General features: G+C 39.3%; 1 protein-coding gene across 4 annotated transcripts in view; it reads left to right on the top strand.

The window, feature by feature from the left end:
- LOC126193895 (exportin-7) overlaps positions 1–27485 on the top strand; it is a 237115-nt gene that overhangs the window by 24914 nt on the left and 184716 nt on the right. For all 4 annotated transcript variants that reach the window (XM_049932723.1, XM_049932725.1, XM_049932724.1 and 1 more), the window contains exon 4: positions 3586–3810. In XM_049932723.1, coding sequence (XP_049788680.1) covers positions 3586–3810 — 225 coding nt within the window. The remainder of the gene's footprint in view (positions 1–3585; positions 3811–27485) is intronic.

Raw genomic sequence — 27485 nt, forward strand, 5'->3', positions numbered from 1 at the left:
CCCACGTTTATTTCTCACATTCATCAGCGACCTTCTAAATTTTTTGCTTAGCACTATATGATCAATTTGGTTTTCCGTTCTAAGATCAGGGGTACCCGTGTAACCTTATAGCGATTCTTGTGTGGGAATAATGTGCCTCCAATCATCAAATCATGACTGGCACAGAAATTTGAAAACATATCCCCATTTCAATTCATTTCTCCACTAGATTTTGGAGAAATCCAAACACAAGATGGATACACCTCTTTATACTCTGGACCCGCTGGAGAGAATGCAGAGCACAGAAGTGGAGTTGGACTTTCATTAACCAACGGAGTGAAAAAGAGCCTTATGGAATAGAAACTGGTTTCAGAAAGACTGCTGACAGCACGTTTTAAGGCAAACGTTTGACATGCCACAGTCATCCAATGCTATGCTCCTACAGAAACCTCAGATACTAAACAAAAAAAAAAGAAGAAGAAGAGTTTTACCTCTCCTTAAGTGACACCATTAAAAGTACCAGCAAGAGAGACATCTTGATTATTATGGGAGACCTAAATGCAAGAGTCGGAAAGAACAATGAAAGCCTAGATTATGTAAAGGGAGTCCATGGTATAGCACTCATACCTCATATGAAATTGTTAAAAAATATATCATCATTTTATCGAATACATTTAGCTGACTGCAAAAAATTTTCCTAGTAATTATAAAAGAGAAATTCAGTACATCAAATGTGACTTTTCATTACAGAAAAAGAAAGAAATGTAGGTTCATTAGAAACACTGACTGTTTGTTTTTGGGTCATGGACATTATGTGCGAGAGTCGTATTTCTGAAAGTGTCTGTAAATACAGTTTTCACTTCAATAGCTTCATTGTTGCGGTAACATCTATACTTTCATGGATTATCTTAAAATAAATCCTTGATATATTCATATTTAATCCTTGTAATTGTTCTGGTGAATTGTGTTTTACTGCATTATGTTTGTGATGCAAGGAAGATTTAAGAAGCCTATAATGAAAATAAGTGATTTCTTATTTTTCCGGCAGCCCCAGAGCAGGGCCTACAGTACTGCATGTGCAAAGCTTGTAATCAAATGGTCATCGCAGAAAGCAAATTTTTGTATAAAAAGTTTGTAATTGAGTATTTTTTTATTTATTATATGTGCATTTTGTAATTCATACGAGAAATAAACTGCAGTAGTTAAAAATTTCATGAGTTCTTTTATTTTTTACCTTTTCATTCAGTGGCTTATACAGTTACCTATTGTGTGTGCAAGTATCCAAGTTTGCTGTTGCTCTTTGCATCATTTTACACACAGAAAGGCAGGTCATGGTGCAGGAGTAACTTATTTAAGTGTTAAATGCGTGTCAGTTTTTGAAACCAGTATGATTATTTTTATTTCAAAGTTTACAGGCCAGAAGAAAGACTGATCGTTGAAGTAAATCCTGTCTAATGGAAATAATACATAAACAGTAATTTCACAACTGAGGCAGTTACAACAAAGACAATAGTACCAGGATTTTCTCAAAAAAGAAAAAGGAAAAAAAAAACACCTAGAACTAAATGAAGTACAGTTAGGGACCATTGCAGTAAATAAGATTAGTAAATACAGCAAAATTAAGAGCTGTCCTGTAAATGAGACAATTTTCAATGTAATAGTTGTAGTAATGCAAAATATAAGATTTGCTCAGCTTTTGTGATTGGTAGCTCATTCTTCAGTAACAAACGAGAAGTGCCATTTGGATTATCAGAGCAAATGAGGTATGAATGTCCTTTACTTTTTCGTACTCCCCCTCCTCTCTCTCCCTCCTCCTTGCTTCTCCCCCCCCCCTCCCCCTGCCTTCCTCCCTCTCTCCATCCCTCCCTCCATCCGTTTCTTTCTTTAAACTGGCCAGTCTGCAGTCATTCTTCCTCTGCTTATAATTACAAGTTCAGTCATTGTGCTTTTAGACAAGTCAATAACTGCATTAATTTATGTGTGTGCTTTTGTTCATTGTGACCAGTTGTGTTCTTGTACTAAAGACGTGAATGAAAGTGTATCTTGTCGTTTAGCAAAAAGCTATTGTTTAGTTCAAATTTTCAAGCAATATTTGAGTGAAGCTGTGGAATATAAGCCAGTATCATATTTTATCACACCTTCGTAAAAAAAAAAATCCATCGTGCATTTATTTTACACTGTTTCAGCAGCAAAAATTGTGGTACAATTTTTGCAGCTATTTTGATATAATTGAAATTTCTGGATGGTATTTTTGGTTGTTTCTTATGTTTTCATGCTTCCTCACATTTTTATAACCATTTTCGTATCAATGTACTTTCTAAACATAGTGCTAGTGCACAATGCAATAGAAAATGCAGCAGTAGACATGGAAACTGTCATAAAATTATTCAAGACTGAAATTGACACAGCTTCAGATCTCTTGACAGAAATGAGCATGGAAATGCAGTGTGCAGTGTAATATGAAAGATGACAACAGAAATAATTGGCTCTTTGTCTTTTTATTCATTTCAAACAGCTGATACGGTAGCTTTAGTGAAAAGAGAGGTAGTTACCTTTAATCATTTTTAGTGTTGTGTGAAAATAAATGCAGTGTCTTTTGAGTGAAATTAAATCTCATTTTCAGTCACTACTCTGCCCTAGGTTGATATCACATGGAATTGGTGGGAAGGGTAGGGGGGAGAGAGTGAGAGAGAAGTTAAATGAAGTGCTGTCATAAATATATTATGGCAGCAGAATTTTATCTTTGTAATGAAATTGCAATCATTTAGCCACACACTATTGTACTTGTTGAAAGCTTTAAAGAAATTTCATGGTACCTGCGGAAGAATTATTGTAATATGCATGACATTATACATTCTACAAGAAATGGCTAAAATAAACCACGAGATGTTTAAACTTTCTCTTGGAAGGAAATTTATGGGTGGTGTTGCTAAAATACATATACTAACATAAATTGCAATACAATGTTTTTTATTGATTTTTTTCAGTATGGATTGTTAATTCCTTTTTATGTGACAATAGCTTTTTAAATTTTCATTTCAGGCATTTTTCATTTTAAGGGGACTTAACGCTGAGATACCTTTGTTACACCAGCTTAATATTTTAAAAAATCAGTGTGTATGCCTGATTAGTTGTTTTTCAGATTCTAATATTGAAACAAACTTCCCTTAATATATACAGAGTTGGTGTTACTTGTGTGTTACACTAATATGGACTAAGGAAATTGCATATGGCAATGTGTAGGCTCCATTTCTGACTCTTTTCCAATAATTATTGATAACCTCATTTGATTGTATGCCAAATGGGGACATTAACAGCTGCATTGATGGGTCTGATAAAGCAGTAAACAACCAGAAATCCTGTTGTATTCAACCAAATTATTTAATCTTGCCATTAAAGCAATATAACTTTCTCTGTCTGTATATAGAACATCTAATCAACAGTTTGCTCTTTCTGTTCATTTTATTTAATTTTATAGGAGTAATTTTCTAGCTCTTTTTATGCATAATTCAGCCGTTGTCAGTTGTACAGTTTCATGGATATAATAAGTGTCAGCATCATAAATGAATTGTCTGAAATAATTTAACACCTTGTATTTATTTAAAGGGTAGTGTGGAGCATTGTATGATTGGCGTGCAGCTCTTATCGCAGCTAACATGTGAGATGAATCAGATTTCTGATGTAGATGCAAATCGCTCTCTAACGAAACATCGGAAGATTGCATCGTCTTTCCGAGACACACAGTTGTTTGAAATATTTAGATTGTCGTGTTCTTTATTGGGCACGGCCAGAGAAAACTGTAAAAATCTGAACTTCAATGATGAAGCACAGGTATGTCTCCAATAGTGTTTATTTAATTATTAATTTTTATGAGTGCAGACAAAAACTGAGATATTCTTAATAGTAAACTTGCATTTTTGTTTGAACTGATTGTGTGGTGAGACAGTTTAGAAAAGAATATTTGGTGACCAAACATTTAACACTATTTTTGTTATGTTGTGAAGATGCAATTAATTTTGGTGTGTGTGTGTGTGTGTGTGTGTGTGTGTGTGTGTGTGTGTGTGTGTGTGTGTAGCACTTTCATTGGTCATATGTTTTCTGATGCTAACAAACATCTAAAGTTTAGCAAAAATATTATGAAAAGGATAGATTGCTACTCACCCTGTTGAGATATTGAACAACAAACATGCATATATAAAAAAAAAAAAAAAAAAATTTCTATACTTTGGAGCTTATGGCCAAAATGCCTTCTTGTAAAGTAGAATGCACACACACATACGCATGTGCGCGCGATCACTGTCTTTTGTCACTGAGAGGCGTATCTCAGTGGAGAAAGTCAGTGGTCAAGTGTGTGTGTGTGTGTGTGTGTGTGTGTGTGTGTGTGTGTGTGTGTGTGTGTGTGTGTGGGCACGCACGTTTGTTCATTCGCTCTACTTGGTCATGAACTCCAATGTATAGCAGTCTTTTTGTTGTGCCTGTGTGCGTCTCATCTCCTCCTCTACATAGTGAGTAGCAATAATAATATTGTCATTATTCTGTTGTGGATTCTCCATCTAAAGTTTAATGTTTAGTACAGGCTTATTTTTCACTAAGCATTTCGTGCACATCTGTTAAATATGTGTTTATTGGAAATTGATAGTAAAGTAAGAATACTAACAACAGAATTAGAACTTTCAACAGTCATTGTGTTTTACCTAGACAAGCTACAAACAGACAAGATACTTTTCTAGTTTCACTTGTTGTTCTGCATGCCACCATATAAAAAGCAAAAACACTGAATATTAGTATTCTATGTGAAATTTTTCTCAAAGAATTGTTTTGTATTACTTTTTACTGTTTCCGTTGGGCAGTTCTGTCAGTCATTTTTGCACCCTGTCAGTCATAAGCTGTGCAGTTTTACTTTCATATTTTTCTAATTACATATACACTACGTGATCAAAAGTATCTGGACATCTGGCTGAAAATGACTTAAAAGTTCGTGGCACCCTCCATTGGTAATGCTGGAATTCAGTATGGTGTTGGCCCACCCATAGCCTTGATAACAGCATCCACTCTTGCAGGTATTTGTTCAATCAGGTACTGTAAGGTTTCTTGTGGAATAGCAACTCATTCTTCACGGAATGCTGCACAGAGGAGAGATATCGATGTCGGTTGGTGAGGCCTGGCACGAAGTCGGCGTTCCAAAATATCCCAAAGGTGTTCTACAGGATTCAGGCCAGGCCTCTGTGCAGGCCAGTCCATTACAGGGATGTTATTGCCGTGTAGCCACTCCGCCAAAGGCCAAGCATTATGAACAGGTGCTCGATCGTGTTGAAAGATGCAGTCACCATCCCCAAATTGCTCTTCAATGGTGGGAAGCAAGAAGGTGCTTACCATATTTACTCGAATCTAAGCCGCACTCGAATCTAAGCCGCACCTGAAAAATGAGACTCGAAATCAAAGAAAAAAATTTTTCCCGAATCTAAGCTGCACCTGAAATTTGAGACTCGAAATTCAAGGGGAGAGAAAAGTTTTAGGTCGCACCTCCAAATCGAAACAAAGTTCGTCTAGTTGTAGTATGAGACACAATTTAGGTAGAATGAATGACGATACAGCTGCAGTAGTTTGGTTCGAGTCGTAAGCTTAGCAGTTACGGTTTACCAGGTAGCCATTGCTACGCGTCACGCGCTCCGTCCGTATTTATACGGATATCCTTCCTTTTTCACGTGCTTCGTCTGGTTTGAATTGATTGCTTATTTTTCTTTGATCTGATAAGTGTCGTTCTCTTTGTTATAGGTGTTTACGTAACTCCAAGCTGAAAATGCATTACTGCACTGTGTCATGCATTGTTCGTCGCATTCTGATAGTGCGTGTTTACAGCCTGTCGCCGCTCGCGGCGTGGCTTGCTTTTGTTCGCACTACCGCCGCTTACAAATAAAAAATAGAGAGGAGTCATCTCATTAGCGAAACATTTGTTGTTACTTACACTACTGCTTTCTTTGATAATGATCAACAAGAACCAAATAACAGACTGCGTATGATAGATGATGTTCTGAACGAAATTTTAGCGAAAATTTTTCTCCATTCGAAAATCTTTGCAGGCGCCTCTTTAGTTCAATACATTCTGCACAGAAATTAGTCATCTTAGATTTAAAAATCTAGTCAGTTGCCGTGCTTCATTTCTGACTGTATCACTATCAGGCATAAGAATAATACGAATATAAACATGACATGATATGTATATTCTTCCGCGTTTGCTGTTGTCTCACTCTAGTTTCGTAGTTTATTAGGCAGACAGGATTTAAATGAGATAGTAGCAAACACTAAACAATACATGGCAAAATGTTTATATTCGTATTAATCTTATGGCGAAGAGAATACTACATGTGATTCACAATTCATAAAAGCTCCTATTAGCAACCATCTCTTCTCACAGGTAGGAAAAAATTCAGAACGTAGAGTTGGCCATATTGACAAACATCCCAAACAGTCTTGCCAGTCGGATTTTTGTAGTACATTGTAATGCTGCTACATTCGAAGATCAACAATACAGAATTTGTATTTACTTCGTTGGATAATGTACGAAAATGCAGTGGTCGAAACTCTGGGCGGAGGAAAAAGGCTCGTCTTCCACTTTTTTTTTTTTTAATTTATTTACTGACGCAGAGATTTTGGTGCCAGTATTTATCTTTGTGCCTACAAAGCATGCCTGTGCGGCGCTATATATATTCGACGGCAGAAGTTAGTTGTGGCGGCACCCACCAACATTTTTCAGAACTCCCGCTTGCTTTGCACTCGATTCTAAGCCGCAGGCGGTTTTTTGGATTACAAAAACCGGAAAAAAAGTGTGGCTTAGATTCGAGTAAATACGGTAATACATCAATGTAGGCCTGTGCTGTGGCAGTGCCGTGCAAAGCAACAAGGGGTGCAAGATTCCTCCGTGAAAAACACGTCCACACCATAACACCACTGCCTCCGAATTTCACTGTTGGCACTACACACACTGGCTGACGATGTTCACCAGGCATTCACTGTACCCACATGCTGCCATCGAATCATGTGTACCATGATACGTCACTCGACACAATGTTTTTTCCAATGTTCAACGTCCAATATTTACGTTCCTTACACCAAGCGAGGCGTTGTTTGGCATTTACCGATGTGATGTGTGGCTTTTGAGCTGTCACTTGACCATGAAATCCAAGTTTTCTTACCTCCTGCCTTACTGTCATAGTACTTGTAGTGGACCCTGATGCAGATTGGAATTCCTATGTGATGGTCTGGATAGATGTCTGCCTATTACACATTACGATCCTCTTCAACATTCGGTGGTCTCTGTTAGTCAACAGATGAGTTCAGTCTGTACGCTTTTCTGCTGTACGTGTCCCTTCATGTTTCACTTCACTATCACATTGGAAACAGTGAACCTAGGGATGTTTAGGAGTGTTTAAATGTCGCGTACAGACGTGTGACACAAGTGACACCCAATCACCTGACCACATTCGAAGTCTGTGAGTTCCGTGGAGCGCCCCATTCTGCTCTCTCATGATGTCTAATGACTACTGGGGTTGCTGATACGGAGTACCTGGCAGTAGGTGGTAGCACAATGCACTTGATATGAAAAACATTTGTTTTTTGGGAGTTCTGGATACTTTTGATCACGTAATGTATCTGGTTGTCGTATCTGAAAATTACTTTGAACAAATTGTTAGAGAAGACACAATTTTCTTTCAACTAAGAGGTATTGAAGGTCAGCATTTAGATGTAAATTTCATAAAACTGTACAGTTCACTTCTCAAAAATACTCGAAAAAATCTGTTTTCAGAGTTTGAGGGATGATGGTATGTGTAAAATGTTTCACTGTGTCACACAGTCATCAGTAGCTGTGTGTTTAATATTCAGTAATTGTACTTATTCCTATATTGAACTTTGTGAATACGTGTGTTTGTGGTACTTTTATACATAGCACAGTGAACAGAAGGCCGAATTGGGAGTGATTACCAGAATACTAGGAAAGATGGGTGTACATAGACATTTTAAGTGAAAACTAAGGTTCAATAGGTAAGCATGTAATACATTATCAGGGACTGAATACAGGAAAATTGCACCTAGGGATGCCACCAACTACTTGGAGGAGCCATCGTGGCTGAGCTGTGGTGGATGGAAGTCCAAAAAATAGGAAAGGAGATTGCAGAAGATGTGTGTGCTGTTGCTCCCGAGGCTGAGAGTGAGCATCCTCTCAAACTCACATACTGCTTGTGTCACCTCAGAACCACATGTGACATTCTTTCCACAATTCTTGGTGGTCGCATCTGGCATGGTCTTGAAGCATGCTCTGTCAGCAATGCTAACTGATGCTATCCGCCTCTGGCCTGAAATACAGGCGGGTTCATGGACAATAATTTTGAATGTGACAGAAATTTCAGTTTTCTATAAATTTTCAGTAAACCCTTTAGTTAGGTGATAATCTGCACAGAATACTCATTTTCGGGTATTGGAGATGGAAGCAGACAGATTTTGTAGAAGAAATAAAAGCGCTACTTTACCACCAAAAGACCCTCACCTCTCTTACTGTTGTGGTGTCCATGTAAAGTACATTTTGACAATTTTTTTTCTGTACACTGGATCTAATAATTTATATGGAACAGTTGAATGTAAATTCAACATGCGCCTTGGGGGGGGGGGGGGGGGAGGAGGATAGGAAAATTGCTCTTCAGATTGTAACAAAAAGCTCCAGAAGCAGTGGTTTGGCCGTTTTGCCTACTGGAAGGGCAATAATTCTGTGGTCATAACTGCACATGGACAGACAGTAAAATTTTGTGTTGGGAAGCTTTCTGTGGGATTCATCCTCTTACATCTGTATAAAGAGATGGAATATGGAGGAGGAGAAAAAGACCAAAGTGCCTTGCTCCAGTGCTTTACACCAGTACAATAAGTACATGGGGGAGTGGATTTGGCACTAACACTTACTGAACTGTGCAGAGTATCACTGAACTCAAAATGATGGTATCTTCATCTGTTTGGATTCTCTTTAGATTTCTCTGTCATGAATGCACAGTTCGTACATCAGTGAGAAACAAATGACAGCAAAATCTCACTGAAACAATTCCAAGTGGACACCGCAAAAAGACTGATGTTTTCTGAGAAGAGGAAACTTGGCAGGCCATCATTGGATACTCAAACAGCCCAGATGTAGTAGACTGCAGCTCATGTGCCAGTGAACGATGCACAGTATGACAAGTTTTGGCCACTTGGCAGAGTCAGTCAAAGGGAATGTAAGATGTTGAACTGTTCTGTGCTGTGTACCAAATAGGAATTGTTTTACATTTCACTTTTCAGACACAGGAACAAGATTGTACTACTTCACATTGTAGTACCTATGCGCCTTGTATGGGCAATGTATTTCGGGAAAAAAATTAGATCAGTGTTAGACAAGTCCAGATCCACGTAAAATTTTTCATGTGACAATATACATTTACTTTAAGTTACACAATATGTTTTTCTTCATAATATTTTTGTATGTGCCTAATAATGAGTTAATGGAGTGCAGTGTGTGTGTGTGTGTGTGTGTGTGTGTGTGTGTGTGTGTGTGTGTGTGTGTGTGTGTGTGTGTACACCAACTTCACCTCAAATGTTAACCTGTTAAGTGGGTAGTTTTCGCACGTGTGCGCCTCTTCCACAGTGGGTAATATACGTCAGCATGCCCATTCGCGGTGGTGCTGTGCACTGTTCTGACGTTTTCCTTCGCATTTTCATTGTTGAATTTAAATTGATATTGGGTGGAAATGAATAAAATATATTGCAGAAGTTAACAAAACTGTATTTTCACAATATTAAATATCGTTTTCAGTGTGAAACATTTTAAAACAAGGTGCTGCACACTAGGAAACTTTGCATTCTGCGCACCAGTATGAAGTCTCTTTGCGAAGGCCTTTTCTCGTACACACCACACACCTCCTTGTTGGTCTTTTCTTCGTTGTGGGTGGCAGAAGGTCTGGAAAATGCCTGGCTGTAAGGCGTGTTGCTTTTGGTGTTCGAGGTGGGCGTCCTACTGATGTCCCTTGATGTGGTGAAGATACGGTCAACTGTTCACCAAGACTAATCAGGAAGCTCATTCTACTTTGTTCGCCACCATGCTTCTTGTACAGAATTTATGCATTGTAGCATGCAATGTCCAACAAGTCGCGGAAAAGCTTTTGATAGTATTTTTTCAGCCTGCTTCTGGCCATCTGGTGGCTTTGTAACGGAGAATCCCACCTATCCACGCCCCCCATATTTTTGTTGTAGTCAACGACAACTTGTGGCTTTTGAACGATTCCCTTTTTCGAGTTTACATTTACAAATGTATCGTCATGGATGGTGCTGACCATAACAACGTCTCTTTTGTCTTTCCATTTCATTACCATCTGCTTGCCTTTGTACCCTGTTATGTACTCCCCTTTCTTCAGTTTTTCCTTTTTTACAAAGTCAGGGAACCCCTTCCTGTCTTGCCGCATTGTGCCGACAACATCGGTGTTATTGCTGGTTAGTTAGTCCACCAAATCTGTACTGGTGTACCAGTTGTCAAGATAAATACAGTGGCCTTTCCCGAGTAGATCGTGTGCAAGCTCCAAAACAATTTGAGAGGTTATTTTTTCGTCTGGGCAGTGGCTGCCATAATTAGTGTCCTTTCCAGTGTAAACAATAAAGTCCCATACATACCCGGAACTGCATTCGCAGAGTTTGTACAGTTTGATGCCAAATCTGCTACGCTTTGATGGAATATATTGTTTCCATCCAAGCCGTCCTTTCCAGAGCAACAACAATTAGTCAGTGGTGATGTTCCTTTCTGGCATGTTCACTGATCTGAATTTGCGCCGCAGATGCTCCATAATGGGGTGAATTTTGAATAGTTTTCTGCTGATAGTGCCTAGTGGATCATATGAGGTATTGTCAGCAAAGAGGAATTTCAATAGAAGATGAAACCGCTTTTCACTCATCACTTTCCTGAAGAAAGGTGTGTCAACTGATTCCCTCTGTGAAAAGTACATTTTGTGGTCTGGTTTGTGAAGAACTCCTTGAAGTACAAGCATTCCAATAAGTGATTTTACCTCGTCGCGTGTAGTATTCTGCCAACTGTGAACCCTGGAGTGTGCTGCTAAATTGGGATAAGCTATGAACTGTTCTGCATACAAGTTCGTCTGTTCAGCTATCATTGTGCACAAAGCATCATCCACAAAACACATAAAACAACTCATCACATCATTTTGTTTTAGAGGCACAACTGTACCACTATTACCACTGAACAAATATTGAATACGAACTGAAGTAGCACGCACAAATTCACTAGGTACCGTCTGCTGCAGTAGTGTCTCATCGTCAGATGTTTCTAAATCGAAGTCACTTTCACTAGCCTCAACTTTCAGAACTGTCACTGAAATTATCGTCACTTTCTAAAAGCAGCTTCTGAATCTCCGAATCTGATAAACAACTTCTTTTCGCCATTGGAAAAGATCACTCACTAACGCTGCGGTAAACGCAGACGAAAAAGGCACGCTTTTGCGGCTGCCTCACAGGACGCATTTTCTCGACGTGCGCTCGGGTGGACAATGTTATAACCAGCCTAGAACACGCTGTGTTGCATGACAAGAGCTGCCATCTAGTGGACGAAGCTCAACTAATACCACAGTGTCAACGGCAGGCCGATAACTTGTCATTCCGACTAGCTACTAGCCACAGAACGCAGTGGACGGATATATCCTTCGAACCCACTGTGCAATAGCAGAGCATGGACGGATATATCCGTCATGCCCACTTAAAAGGTTAAGGAGAAAAAAAAACAGTTGCAAAATATCAGCCCCAGCAATTGATCTTGAGCAAAAATTTGGGATAGAATTCTGATAGTACCCAGTTGTGACCTAAGAGTACAGCTTCTAAACTTTTGTATGCACCAGTTGTGTGTCACTTTCCTTGCCCCACTGCAGTTGCCTAAAGTCCAAGCACGAAGTACTGTACAGCTGATTGACAAGCAGAACTCTCTTATTCATGTGATGTTGAGTGGGTGGGAAGAGGAGGAAGAGGTGGCCACATTATTCTACATCCAGAGTAGTAATATGAGAGTATGTAATGTGTCAACCTCATACACACATGTTCAGTATTATTTAAACAGTATTCACGTATTGATATTTTGTAGCTATATAGATTCCTCAAAATCGAAATGAATAAACCTAAGCAATTGAAGAATGACCATGAAATGAAATTAGATTTTGCAGATGTACTTCACTTTAACAGTATGAGCTTTAAAATAAAAAAAATTAATGGCGATGTTAATAATTAAATAGTGCTGTGTTACTTCTTTAACAACCTTGCTAATTTGTTTCATTCATTTACACTGCATTTGCGAATCGCAACATAAAAAATATTCAAAATTGAGAGGTCTCTGGCAACAGCTACAGGCTAGAAACTTCGCACGAGACATAATGAAGGAAGCACGTTACCAATGTAAAAACAGTAACTCACAAACGTCACTCACTCCACTGTATAGTACTTATCGCTCGAGCAGCTGCAATGGGATGGGGCAATTGACAAACAGTTGGTGCACATGAAAGTTTAAAAGCTGTACTTTCAGGCATAACTGCATAGTGTCAGAATCGTGGCCCAAATTTTCACTCGGGATAGATTGCTGGGGCTGATGTATTGCAGGTGTTCATTTTTCATCTTAAAATATGAGGTCAAGCTGGTGATGTTTGCTTGTTGGACTAACATATGATGAGCAAGGTTGTGAGGGATGTTAAAGATACATTCTAGCTCATTAACAGTGTTAGAATATTGCTGCAAAACTGAGAGAGCATCATCACATAGTTAAACAAAGTAAAAAATCTAATTAACAAACAAAAACTGAATGAAGTGAAAATGAAAGTAAGGGGAGAAGCATTCAATCAATCTGAAAGTAAAATTTTGCCAACTAATCTAAATAAAAGTCATAAGAGATTCTGGTTGTACAGAAAGTCAGTAAGCAGATGGAATTAATCTCCTCAGTCAATCTGTGACCCTACCGATACAAAAACAAAACGTTCAAGAGAGAATACAGAAATACTGAATTCAGTCTATGAATTTTTTTCACCTCAAAAGATTGTACTACAGTTCTTCCTTTCAATCATTTGCACAAACACTGAAATAGGTGAAATTGAGATGGAACTAACTCTTGATGGTGCTCTGAAAGAACTTTGTAAATAACATAAGGATAACCTCCAAAAGCTCAACACCCCCCCCCCCCCCCCCCAAAAAAAAAAAAAGCCCTCAAGTCTGCGAATTCTATATCAGAGACAGGGAGGCCTCAAAAATGTATCTTGGTGTGAACCATCCTTGGAACATTGCTTTACTCCAAATTATTGAGGAGGAACATTGGACCACTCTTGTCCTTCAGACACTGCTGCTCCAATGCCACAGATAAACCCAGTGCTCATGATAACATCTTCAGAAGGTCAAGAGGCACAAACAAGGAAGCTAACAATTTTTTGCCCCTTGCTATTATGCATCAGACTATGCCTCCTCTGTTTGGTGTAACTCACCTCATACCAAAACAGCAGACTCCGCTGTGAGCGAAGCTTGCAGGGTGATTACAAGTTGCTTAAAACCTACACCTATTGATGAGCTTTACTGGATTGCCAACACCATACTTCCAAATATTTGTCAAAAAGCTACTCCTGACCATGAACGACTGAAGGCCAAGAACATTGAAGTTCACCCACAGTTTCTCCATGGACTACCTTGTACCTTAGTGTAGGCTAAAATCTACGAAATATTTCCATCATATAGCAGACCCTTCGAAACTTCCAGACAGTGCAAGATTTTTATATGGAAATTTGTACAGCATGATTGTATGGAACCTTGAGAGCACCTTCTAGGGCCAGCCACAATGAGGAGGGGGGTTGTTTGATGGAGGACTGCTTAAGAACTGGTGTCGGTAGGGTGAAGACCCCCTTACGATGCAGGACCTTATGCTTGCAAATGATGATGCCCTACAGAGATGGGCAAACTCATTTACTGGTTCACTAATGATCATTCCTTTTCGGAAAATATTTTTACCTGCTCACTATATTTTTTATTCAGTCGTGCTTGCTACATCGATTTAAAATAAATTTCCAGAAAGAATACGAAGTATCCACAAGTATTACTTCTGCATGATAAATTCTTTGATTACCTTATGTAGGCATGTTGTTTACTTCAATTTCATTAACCAATCTCAGAAAGCATCACATTAGTTGGCTGATGTGACGGTCCAGTGATTGCTAGCCAGCTAGGGGAAGGCCATAGCAGGCTGAATGAGGTTACGAATTGTGCAACCTGTTAACGACCCAGCTTTGACAATCCCAATTGTCATTCACTTTAGTGGGAAATTTGCATGGGCTTTGTTAGTGTTATATAACTAGAAGTAAACTGTTGAATGTCAAACCAACGTAGCAGTTTTGCGTTACAATGAGCTGGTGTGTAAATTAACTGCACCATAAACTGGCATACTATCTGTGTGGGAAGTAAAAATTCATTTGGAGAAATCATATCTTCTGACTCAGGAGCTGAGAAATTGTGTACTAAAATTCGAAGCTTCGTGTCACCAATGGGGACAGCTAATAAATATGCTAGGAGATTGCCAGAACTTTGTAAGTGAAAAGAAACAATATTTGGACTCCATCACACACCATTACTTTGGAGATTCTTGCAATTGGAAAAGATAACGAGTTTGTGATCACTAGTTAGTTGAAAGGGTCCATAAAGTTCATGTGTGGAATCACTCCTCAGTTATTTGAGAAAGAGAACTTTTGAGTGACCCGAGACAGCCATTAAGAGGCAAATGTGAAACCTATATGAAATTCAGCACTAAATAGGTATTAATGTACTGAACCCTCTCTGGTCATAATTTTTTCCCTTTTGATCAAAATATTAATTTCTGAATAGAAATGGGAAAATAGGTTATTGATTGATAACTGAGATAATTTTAGGAAATTAGAATGTTGGACTTCAAACTAACACTGGTCCATGATGGCCTAGTGAGTAACAAAATTTATTTTCATGTAAACTCTTCGTTATTTTTATTCCCCTCATGAAGTTTGTAAATATCACAATCCAGTTGCAAAAGGTTTGCTTCCGTATCATAGCCATATGATTCATCATCACTGCCTGGAATAGTTCTTACTCTTCATTAGAACATAGTCTATCATCACAGTCAGACATTCAGCGATACCAACACTGATTCATCAGATATATAGCTATTGATTTTCCTTATGTGTGTTAGTTTTCTTTTTCTTCTGCCATATCATGTTATAATTCATGCTTGCAACATTGCAAGTAAAAGAGCTACATGATGGTTACCTACTACATGCTATAACTGTTCCGTGTAACTTGAGAGTCACAAAGCTATTATTCAAATAAATGCTAATATAAATGAGAATAATTGCAATTATTTGGGATATGTAGTAATTAGAATACTCACAGAATAGCAGCAATATTTTTCCCTTTTTATGACACAAAATAAACATGGAAAAACAATTAGTCAAGTAACAGCTCAGTAGACACTTCAACATGTGCTTCACAATGGATATGGTGTGATAACATAAATGATAATTAATAACCTGCCAACAACAGGAAAGTGCTGCCATATTTAAACTTGGATGTTACAGTGGTTGGCAAAGGTCCATTCCCAGTCACTTACAGAAAATAACAACAAAACTGGTATGTGACTTTGAAGTCACATGGGGCTGTAGAGGTTTAAAATATGGATTTTACACAAAAATGTATTCGAAAGGTTCACTACTAGCTCAATGCTAATAATTCTACATGCAAATTTCAGTCATTTAACTTACTGTGGAAAAAGGCAGAACATAGTTTTGTTGAATGGCTTTTTAATTAAATCATTAATTTCTGTCACAACAGCATAAAATACGATCACTTTTAGAGGTACGCGTGTTTCCAAAACAGTTCAGTAGCAATTTTAATATATATATATACTGTGTTTACATGATTATAAGATGAGGTTTTTTCCCTGAATTTGTCATGTGAAAAATATTATATTCCCAGATTAAAGCCGGCTGGAGTGGCCGTGCGATTCTAGGCGCTGCAGTCTGGAGCCGAACGACCGCTACAGTCGCAGGTTCGAATCCTATCTCGGGCATGGATGTGTGTGATGTCCTTAGGTTAGTTAGGTTTAATTAGTTCTAAGTTCTAGGCGACTGAAGACCTCAGAAGTTAAGTCCCATAGTGCTCAGAGCCATTTGAACCAGATTAAACTGCTGGTGCTGAGGTCAACATTTTTACATTGTTTATTAGAGTATATAGGTGTTGTCTTTCACTTACAGATGAAGCTTTGGATATTGAGCTTACATGCAGAATTCGGAAGGGCAGGACTGCACAAACAATACACCCCTTCGAATAGGTTTAAGATTTCCCTGTATGCTGAAGTGCTTGATAAGGTATCGACATTGCTCAAACAATGACATGATATTTGACTTGTGCAGCACTAGTGCAAGGGATACCAGTATGCGAGAAACTATTAACTAACCAAAACAACCATCTGTTGTGTAAAATTTATCAATTTTGTAAAAGACAGGAGGAAATAGCACAAAATTCTATCATGTTACAAACTGTTGTTATATTTGAACATGTTTGCAATAAAAGTTCTCATACAAAGATGGATACAGTGTATACAGCATACAAACATTAATGCTGCATTTTAAGTAAAGGTAACTTTCAGAAAGAGAAATTTTGTACTTCAAAAAACATTACTTGATTATGAACCCATATCAACATTTTATTTGATTATGAGAGACTATAATCATTTACAAAGTGGCTTGCAAATGTGGAATTCAGTCACTGTTCACTTGTTAGAATATAGGGTAAAAATGTTACCAGCTTTTAATCAGCGTTAGAGCATGATAGCAACATTTAGATGAAACAAGAAGGAAAATTAATGCAGAATGAAATGTCTAACAAACAAAATCATTCATATTAAACTTACTGTAATTGTTGTGGGAATAAATTACAGCAGCAAGACCCGCGGTGGAGATAGTATCAACAAACATCAGTCTCACAGGACGAGCGAAGGTGCAAGAATCGGACTGAATCATGATAGCAATCTTTTATTTGTGCATTAGTTGCTGTTGTTACATATGACTTTCACTGTAGAATTCATTGCAGTCCATGTTTCAAAGTTGCTCAAGCACAGCACCATGGAAAAGTTGGACGGGGAACAGTGATGCCAATTTGGCTGAGAACTAGATGAGTGCAGAGAGGGGAGTAGTGAGCCGGCAACAAATTACATTTTGCCAACCATGGCAATGCATACTGTGGACTTGGGCTTTTGAGAAATATTTACCACATTTCAACTCAGTTTGCCTGCATCTATTTGTAGTTGGAATTGAGTTAAAATTATACAAATGCTCAAAATAGGATTCATTTCTGCAGGAGGCGGTAAAAGTTAGATAGTGGCCAGGTATGTAGTTACATGTTTCTTACTGCAATGTTGTCGACACTCTGTGATGTATGACGAGAACAAAAGGGGGAGTGTCAGCTACTGGTTCTAGACAGCCAATGAGACAGTAGTGGGCAGATGATATGTTTGGAAGCAAGTGACATTGTAATATTCTGACATCAATATACGGGGTGTATATGACCTGGGAGATCCGGGAAAAACCCGGAAATTTTTTCATTCAGGAGAGAACTGGGAAAAAACCAGGGAAATTTTTAGAATTCCGGGAATTTTTCATTGTTTTAGTTTTCAGTTAAATTTTTGTAATTTTGACTGATAAGAACTGGTACTCTAACAAAGGATATTACTGCATCCCAATACTGCTGAAAAATACTGCAGCAATAAAACATCAACCAAAGAAAAAACAAAAATAAAATTTAAGTTGCAAAGGAAATACGCTGTATACAGCAACAAAACACAGCGCTCATACAACTGTCTGGCAACAGAAAAATGTGTCGAAGGCTTTAGGAAGACTGTACAATGCTTCATAACAACAAATTGCCTTCGATGTGTGTGATGTCACAACTGTTAATTAGATTTGTTTGAGCAGTTGCGAGCGGGCTCCTGCACAAGTGCAGTTGATTTGCGTATGAGTAGTACCTTCTCCTTCTTCTGGATACAGAAGTGTGGTTGTCAGCTGTCTTGCTTGTCTCTTGTCTTAACTAGTTTTATATATCCTATATTTAATTTTATGTCACACAAAACAGCAAGTTATTAGCAAATAGGCAATAAAGAGGGCAAATTTTCTGAAGAGTTCTTGTTCTCCTGGTTACAAATAATCCCATCCAGTATTAATTGTCGTATGGGAACAGGAGAGGCACCACAGGACATTTTAATTTCCCCTGTCCTGAATATAGTTTGATGGCATCCATTACAAAATATACACGTTTGAATTCCACAGAACGAAATACACTGTGTGAAGAGGCATGGCACTGCACTTTGGCTCACCTAAGACCAAATAATGTGTCTTACATTTCCTTGAACGTATATGTTTTATGTATCAGACTGTTCAGAAAGATGTGTGCTACAAAATGAAAAGTCCCATCTCAAACGCTGGCGGGAGGGCAAGGGGGCGCCACTATCTACTATTGCCCTGGTTTGGTACTATTGTAAATTCAGGGCTGATGCACAGAGCAATCTGAGTTGTAGTGGAGAGATGGAGTAGTCTCCACGTGACTAGTGTTTCCGTTTAGTGATTTTGCTGTTTCCTGATCATTTACTGCTCTCACATCAAATAAAAATGCAACGGATTTCTGTGGCTGGGAGCTATCAAGTGAATTAAAATACATTCACATAATTACGGAAGGCTAAAATGTGTTGTTAGCATTAATCACGTTGCAAAATAGTGGAAGTTTTTTTCCCCTGGTTTGTTACAGAAATTTGGCTTCTTTTTTAGTCTTTTCCACTGAGGCAGTCAATTTCTTTGAAATGAGGTGTTTAATTCCACATTATTGGCTAGTTTCAACTGTTTGCTGCATTTTCAAGTACACGTTTTCATCTTCTAGCACGTATGGCGTTATGTCATAACAAAGAACTAAACATGAGATAATACGGTACTGATTCTCCAAGAAAATTTACATTGTGAAAACCACACTGAAAAGCTTAATATCATGCCAAGGCCTACTTCATTGGGAATCTGGACATACAAATGTGCACTTTAAGCTGAATTATGCATTTTAGTATGGTTCACGAAATTCCGATGCTCTTGGAGGATCCTCTGATGTCTTGTTTCTTTTATGACATAATGTAAGATATTTTCATGTTTAACACGTACGGGCTTCTTACGTCGTCGTAGCTGTGGAAGCTCACTGACACCTGTTACATGGTGCTCTTTGGCAACTGCTGGAATGAGCCTGTTTGTAACAGGTCGCAGGAAAATATTGTGAATGGTGGTTCGGAAAGCATTACTTTTAAAGTAAATTCCCTTTTACGCAAGATGAACTATGTGCAAGAATGTACGATGAATTTCTTAAATCACAGAGGGCTTGACTCTCATTTAAAAATCAACTCTTTGATGATAGCCATTTAGAAGAACTTCTAGCCCAGAACATCAGACATTTATGCCATTATTAAAAATTTTACTGACACATTTGTGTTATGCATCATAAAGTGTAACACGTGAAAAAAAGATCAACATTATATATGAAACCTTAGCTTCTCTTGCAGCTTATTAATCTTCGAGACCATTCTTATATGTGAAAGCTTTGCTTTTCTTGTAGCAACTCTATGTATTTAAATTTAAACCATTAACTTTTCCTATTTGTGTATCCGTGATACTCAACAGTGATGTTTCTATTGGTTGACTACATCACCAGGTGCCATGAGCTATGACTGTCGTATAAAAGTGCATCACAATCTCGATGTTGATGCTTCGGAAAGTAACATGCAGTGTTTAGTGAAATTTGAGTTTAAACTTTCATAATACAAAAATATGCAGCATACACGTTATTGTACATCAAAGATCTTTCCAAAACATGTTTTTTTTTCCCCCCTGAGTTTCGTTTCCTAAAGTGACAAAAAATTCTACACTGGTGTATAAAACCATAACCATTCAATGAATTAATAAGTTTTACGGTTCTGATGGAAAGTATATTGTCATTTAACACGGAAAAAAGTGTGTTTTCAACTGGGAGAAAGTGTATTTTTAACTGGGAAATCTGGGAATTTTTTTTCCTTGTCTGCTTGTACACCCTGAAACAGAAGTGAAATGTGTGTAACCACACCCTCAGAAATCACAACAAATTTCATAGCTGTGCAATTATTATTATTATTATTATTATTATTATTAAAGAAAAGTACTACCATGGATGACAGGGTTAATAAGTGAAAAATGTAGAAGAGAAAAGTCTTCAAATTAATGTGAACCATTTCTTTTTGTTTATGTATGAAGATAGTAACTGTTCTCGAAAGAACAGATACAATTGATGACCGTGCAGCTTCTCTAGAATAAATGAATTAATTGAAAGCCTCAGCTGCTGACAGGTGTTGTTGATATTCCGCGATAGGGGCAGCTGAAAATGTTTGCCCCAACTGGGACTTGAACCCGGGATCTACTGCTTACATGGCAAACACACTATCCATCTGAGCCACAGAGGACACAGGTGAATAGCGTGACTGCAGGGTCTTAGCACTTGCACGCTTCCCATGAGACCTACATTCCCAATTCTCAAGAAGCCTCTTGGAAAAAAAAGGGGGCCATCTTATAATCAATGTCAACCTATACTTGGGTAAATATGGTATTTTATACAACATAATATTTTATGTCACATAATTATAAAAAAGTTGTACCGGAAGAAAGAATGAGTGACTGCCCAAAAAAGAACAGTATCAAGGAGGGAACAAGAAATGAACTAGACTGAGCAATGAGACCGAGGCAGGAGTAAGACTGGCAGAAGTGAATGGTGAACAATCGTTCTTGGCAATGAGATCAATGGTGAACAAAGTGAAAGACCGTTATCAGGAAAGGTACCAACTGCGACCGAATGACTGACTGCGACTGAAATGAACAGTGAATGACAGTCCCTTAGAAGCTGTTCCTCGGTCTTTCTGGTTCACTTTTGTGAACTCTTCTTTCATTTTACACATTACATGATACCATAGGTGTGGTCCAATTTTGGACACGTCATCTGATTTGCAAATTTGATTGTTGATATTTCCGAATTACTTGTGCATATTGCAAAGGTAGACTTCTGACACAAGTAAATTTAAAAATGAAATTGAAAATCAACTTGACATTTAAATAGGTACTGTTTGTGGTTAGTGGGATTAATATGGACAGTGGTGTGAATGGAGCTATCAGAGAGATGGTCAATCTCAAGGAAGGCTTGAGGCAGAGGTGAAGTGTGTGGGAGAAAAGCCATTGAGGTTGTGAAGGAGTGAGGATGGGGTCTTTTGGCCCTGAGTCTATATCATGAAGATAGGTCAATGAGGCTGAACCAGACCAGAGTTTGGGATCTTGTGAAGCTAGTAGGGTTTCCTCTAGATGGCCCATATACTTATTGGCATAGGAGGGTACCATGTGGGTGCCCATGGCTGTGCTGCAGATTTGCTTTTATACCTTCACTGCCTCAAAACCCAGGGCACCCGGATGGTGCCCTCCACAATCAGCTTTTCTGAACTGCATGACTGGAAGCTACCCTTGAAATGCATTCACTACTCCCGAAATTATCCTGGCCTCAACCTATGATCACTTACTGTCCCCACACACTCCACCCAACATTTCCAACCCCATTGTCCTATCACCTACTCCCAGTTCACATCCCCTCGCTCTCATTATGCACATTGTTTGCCCATGCACTCACCAATCTTTTCCCCTCCCTGCTCCTCTCTATTTCCAATCTCTGTGCCCCTCCCCTCCCTCAAACTTTTGATGCTGTTCCTGGCAGGCTTGCCCTGCGCACTCTGCCAGACAGCGCTCTTCTCTCCGCAACCTGTACCCTGCTATCCCTCCCCCTTCCCTGCCTCACTATACTGCTGCTTTTGTTCAATGGAATAACCACAGTCTGACCAGAGCACTCTGAGACATCACTCAGGAGTGCATGAGGTGTGCCTGCTTGTGTGAATGTTTGTGTATGTTTTCCTTTTCTCTTCTGAAGAAGACTTTGACCAAAAGCTCAGTATGTAACAGTCTTTTTGTTCTGTCTATCTGCAACTGACATGGAATCTTTACGGCGAGTAGCTGACTATCCTTTCCATAACTGTTGATATTCCAACCTGGACTGTCCATTGTTTTACTTTCCAGTAAATATGTTAACAATATATTGAGTACAGAAATTATTAAGTAATATAACGAATGCAAGAAACATACACCAACATAATCTGTGTTTATCACCGCATACTGTACTGCGCTACTGGACCAAAAACTGGTTCTTAGTGATTCTCTATGGTAGGTAAGGTCTTCTTTCAGGTAAGGTCACTTCCCCCACCTGAAGCGCGGCTCGTTCTTCAGTTTACAGACCACACCACATGCCTGTGAAAAGTATGGGTCATTCCTGTTTCCATGAAAGTCCATCAGACAGATGTACATAATTACAGCTATGTATCTCCAATGTCAGCGTATCATAGTATTATTTACAAAAAATTAGAGATTTCATAACACAGTCCTTGTGAAACCCTACTTGATTCGTTCATCGGTGAAATACGGGATTCCCTTACTAGTTGCAAACTTTAGTATAGTGAACAAATTACATGTTACTGAATATTGGATGAGATTTTTAACTGGATTCAAAGCTTGCTAGCATATTGTTCTCAATAGGAGAAAATCGACAGATGGAAAAGATAATTGTGGGAGAACACCAGTAGTGTATTACACGACCTTTATTGTTTACAGTATACATAAATGATCTGGTTGACAATCTCAGAAGGTCCATTCCTGTTCATAATAGTGATATTATCAGTAAGAAGATTGCAATGCCATAAGACAAGCGAAATACAGAAGACTGATGATTGGTGCAGGGGTTGACAATTGCCCAGGAACGTACAAGGCTTGTCCAGAAAGTAAGGCACCACATTTTTTTCCTTCAATAGTTCTTTATTGAACATAATGAGAACTATACACATGAAAAAATGGTGTTTTATCTACACATCCTGTTTTTCACATAATCTCCATCCCGTTCTGTGGCCTTCCTCCAGCTCGAAACAAGGGTGTGTATGCCCTGTCCATACCAATACTTGTCCTAGTGGTGGAGCCAGTGCTTCACTGTGTGAATCCAGATCTCATCACCTGTCACAATCTGGGACAAGAGGGCCTCCCCCTCAGCTTCAAAACATTGCATCAAGTCAAGACAAATGTTTTTTCTGTGTGATTTGTGATCCACCAGTAGACACCTCGGGACCCATATTGCGCACACTTTTGAATATACAACACTACGGATAATGACATCCACACTTCCTTTGCTGACTGAAAGATGCAGCGCCAACAACAGAGTCTTAATGCGTCTGCAGGTTTGCCACAAGTTCTGGAAATCAGGGGATATCAGAGAATTTCAAATGTATCATGGAAATTTGAAAAAAAAAAAAAGACTGGAAAAAACTTGTATTTGTCTCAGTTGATCAAATGGTTTTTTTACTGAGATCTCATGTGTCGTTGCTGGGTGGGTGCAGCTGAGAACGTGTGCCGTTTCCCTACTCCTTCATTCTTACTTCTTCTCCCCTCTACCGGTCCCGTCAGCTTGCAGCCAGTGCTGCCACCAGTTCTTGCCGCTATCCTGGCAGCTGCCAACGAGAGGCAGGGAGGCGTGAGAAGTGGTTTGTTTGAATCTGACTCTCAGAGACTATTGACACAGTGGGTGTAAATAGCGGGCATTTGTGCATGAGATGCATCTGAGTGATAGTATAAATGCACTCTCATTTTCTGACAAAGGCTATGACCAAAAATTTAGTTTTGAGAGTGTGATTGTCTTTTCTGTGTGCCTGTCTGTGGCTCAGTGATCATCTGTATGGTAAGTTGCTACCTATCATCATTGTTATTGGTTGTCAGAGTATTTGCACAAGTAATCTGTTGCATAGATTGATCACAGCAGTCTCATTTCATCAACATGGTGTCTGTGACAAGTGAATAGCTGGCCACACAAGTGGACTTCCATGATAGGCCAAAACTGCAGGCCATTGCTGTGGTCATCGCATAACACTTTGGGCCTGCTGATCTGAAGCCCATAGTTTCCCACGCCCCTGCCTCTCGGATCCAGTCTGATCTGCCTGCAGGCCAGGACTGTGTGTGGTGTAATGCAGCAGAGTTCCATGGTTTATCCATTGACCAAGGACTGTGGTGCTCCTTGCCAGGCCAAAGGCCACAGTTGTTGGATTTCAGGAATTCGACTGTCTCACTGCAAGTACATTGTACAGTGCGGGGTTTTATAGGCATTTTATATATTTTATCACATTTTGACACTTTGAAAGTAGTTTATGTATTAGAAAGTATGGACCATAAGAAAAAGAAAAGTGGTGGTTGCTGGCCGTTTGTACAGTATGTACTCACGTATTTCTTGAAAGAAAACTCTCACAATATCTGTAAAATAATAGACATAACATAGTGCCCCGCCCTCCCCCCCTTGACCAATGTACCTCCTCGTTGGTGGGGGAGGCTTAAGTGTCACAGCAATACAGATAGCTGTACCGTAGGTGCTACCACAATGGAGTGGTATCTGTTGAGAGGCCAGACAAATGTGTGGTTCCTGAAGAGGGGAAGCAGCTTTTTCTGTAGCTGCAATTGCAGTGCTGGTGCTGCAAATGGTTGAAAGCAAGGGGAAACTACAGCTGTAATTTTTCCTGAGGGAATGCAGCTTTACTGTATCGTTAAATAATGATGCTGCCCTCTTTAGTAAAATATTCTGGAGGTAAAACAATCCCCCATATGGATCTATGGGCGGGGACTACTCACGAGGATGTAATCATCAGGAGAAACAAAACTGGCGTCCCAAACATCGAAGTGTGGAATGTGAGATCCCTTAATCATGCAGGTAGATTAGAAAACTTAAAAAAGGGGAATGGTTGGGTTAAAAGTTAGATACAGTGGGAGTTAGAGAAGTTCTGTGGCAGGAGAAACAAGACTTCCGGCCTGATGAATATAAAGATATAAATAGAAAATCAAATAGGGATACTGCAGGAGTGAGTTTAATAATGAATAAAAAAATAGGAACACGGATATACTACTACAAACAGCATAGTGAATGCATTATTGTAGCCAAGATAGACACAAAGCACATACCTACCACAGGAGTACAGGTTTATATGCCAAATAGCTCCGCAGATGATGAAGAGATTGGAGAAACGTATGATGAGATAAAAGAAATTGTCCAGATAGTTAAGGAAGACAAAAATTCAATAGTCATGGGGGACTGGAATTCGATAGTAGGAAAAAGAAGAGAGGAAGCTGCCTGGTAGAATTTTGCACTGAGCATGACTTAATCATAGCTATCACTTTGTTTGACAATCATGAAAAAGGCAGTCCACGTGGAAGAGACTTGGAGACATTGGAAGGTTTCAGATTGATTATACACCAAAGCACCAAAGAAACCGGTATGGGCATGCGTATTCAAATACAGAGATACATAAACAGGAAGAATACGGTGCTGCGGTCGGCAACATCTATATAAGACAACAAGTGTCTGGCACAGTTGTTGGATCTGTTACTGCTGCTATAATGGCATGTTATCAAGATTTAAGTGAGTTTGAACGTGGTGTAATTGTTGACGCACGAGCGATGAGAGACAGCATCTCCAAGGTAGTGATGAAGTGGGGATTTTCCCATATGACCATTTCACAAGTGTACTGTGAATATCAGGAATCTGGTAAAACATCAAATCTACGACATCACTACAGCCGGAAAAAGATCCTGCGTAAATGGAACCAACGACAACTGAAGAGAATCGTTCAGTGTGACAGAAGGGCAACCCTTCTGCAAATTTCTGCAGATCTCAATGCTGGGCCATCAACAAGTGCCAGCATGCAAACTATTCAACGAAACATCATCTATAAGGGCTTTTGGAGCCGAAGGCCCTCTCGTGTACCCTTGATAACCGTACAACACGAAGCTTTATGCCTCACCTGGGCCCGTCAACATCGACATTGGACTGTTGATGACTGGAAACATGTTGCCTGTCGAGCAAGTCTAGTTTCAAATTATATCAAGCAGATATATTATATCAAGAATACATGAACCCTGCATGTCAGCAGGGGACCGTTCAGGCTGGTGGAGGCTCCGTAATGGTGTGGTGCTTGTGCAGTTGGAGTGAAATGGGACCCCTGACATGTCTAGATATGACTCTGACAGGTGACTTATATATAAGCATCCTGTCTGATCATCTGCAGCCATTCATGTCCACTGTGCATTCTGACGGACTTGAGCAATTCTAGCACTACAGTGCAGCACCCAACACATCGAGAATTGCTACAGGGTGTCTCCAGGAACACTCTTCTGAATTTAAACACTTCCGCTGGCCATCAAACTTCCCAGGCATGAACATTATTGAGCATATCTGGGATGCCTTGCAACATGCTGTTCAGAAGAGATCTCCTCCCCCTTGTACTCTTAGAGATTTATGGATAGCCCTGCAGGATCCATGGTGTTAATACCCTCCAGCACTACTTCAGACATTAGTTGAGCCCTTGCCACATCAAGCTACGGCACTTATGGGTGCTTGCAGGGGTCCTACACAGTATTAGGCTGGTGTACCAGTTTCTTTGGCACTTCAGTGTATAGACAGAAATTTAGGAACCAACTATTAAATTGTAAAACATTTCCAGAGGCAGATGTGGACTCCGACCACAATTTATTGGTTATGAACTGTAGATTAAAACGAAGAAACTGCAAAAAGGAAAGAATTTAAGGAGATGGGACCTAGATAAACTGAAAGAACCAGAGGCTGTAAAGTTTCATAGGGAGCATTAGGGAACAGTTAACAAGATCGGGGGAAAAGAATGCCTTAGAAGAAGAAGAATGGGTAGCTCTGAGAGATGAAATAGAGAAGGCAGCAGAGGATGAAGTAGGTAAAAAGACAAGGGCTCGTAGGAATCCTTGAGTAACACAAGAGATACTGAAATTAATGGATGAAAGCAGAAAGTATAAAATGCAATAAATGAAGCAGGCAAAAAGGAGTACAATCGTCTCAAAAATGAATCGATGGGAAGAGAAAATGGCTAAGCAGGAATCGCTAGAGGACAAATGTAAGTATATCACTAGGGGGGTAAGATATACGCTGCCTACAGGAAAATTAGAGAGACCTTTGGAGAAAACAGAACCTCCTGTGTGAATCTCAAGAGCTCAAATGGAAAACCAGTCCTAAGCAAAGAAAGGAAAGCAGAAAGGTGGAAGGAGTATATAGAGGGTCTATACAAAAGTGATGTACTTGAGGGCAACGTTATTGAATTGGGAGAGGACAAAGATGGAAATGGGGTGGGAGATATGGAAATGGAAATGAGCATTTGGTGTCATTGGCTGAGAGGCCCCTTTCGGGGCAGGTCTGGCCGCCTTGGTGCAGGTCTTATTACATTCAATGCCACATTGTGCGACCTGCATGCCGGATGGGGA

Source organism: Schistocerca nitens, chromosome 1 (assembly GCF_023898315.1).
Source record: "Schistocerca nitens isolate TAMUIC-IGC-003100 chromosome 1, iqSchNite1.1, whole genome shotgun sequence".
In the NCBI taxonomy this organism is placed as follows: Eukaryota; Metazoa; Arthropoda; class Insecta; order Orthoptera; family Acrididae; genus Schistocerca; species Schistocerca nitens.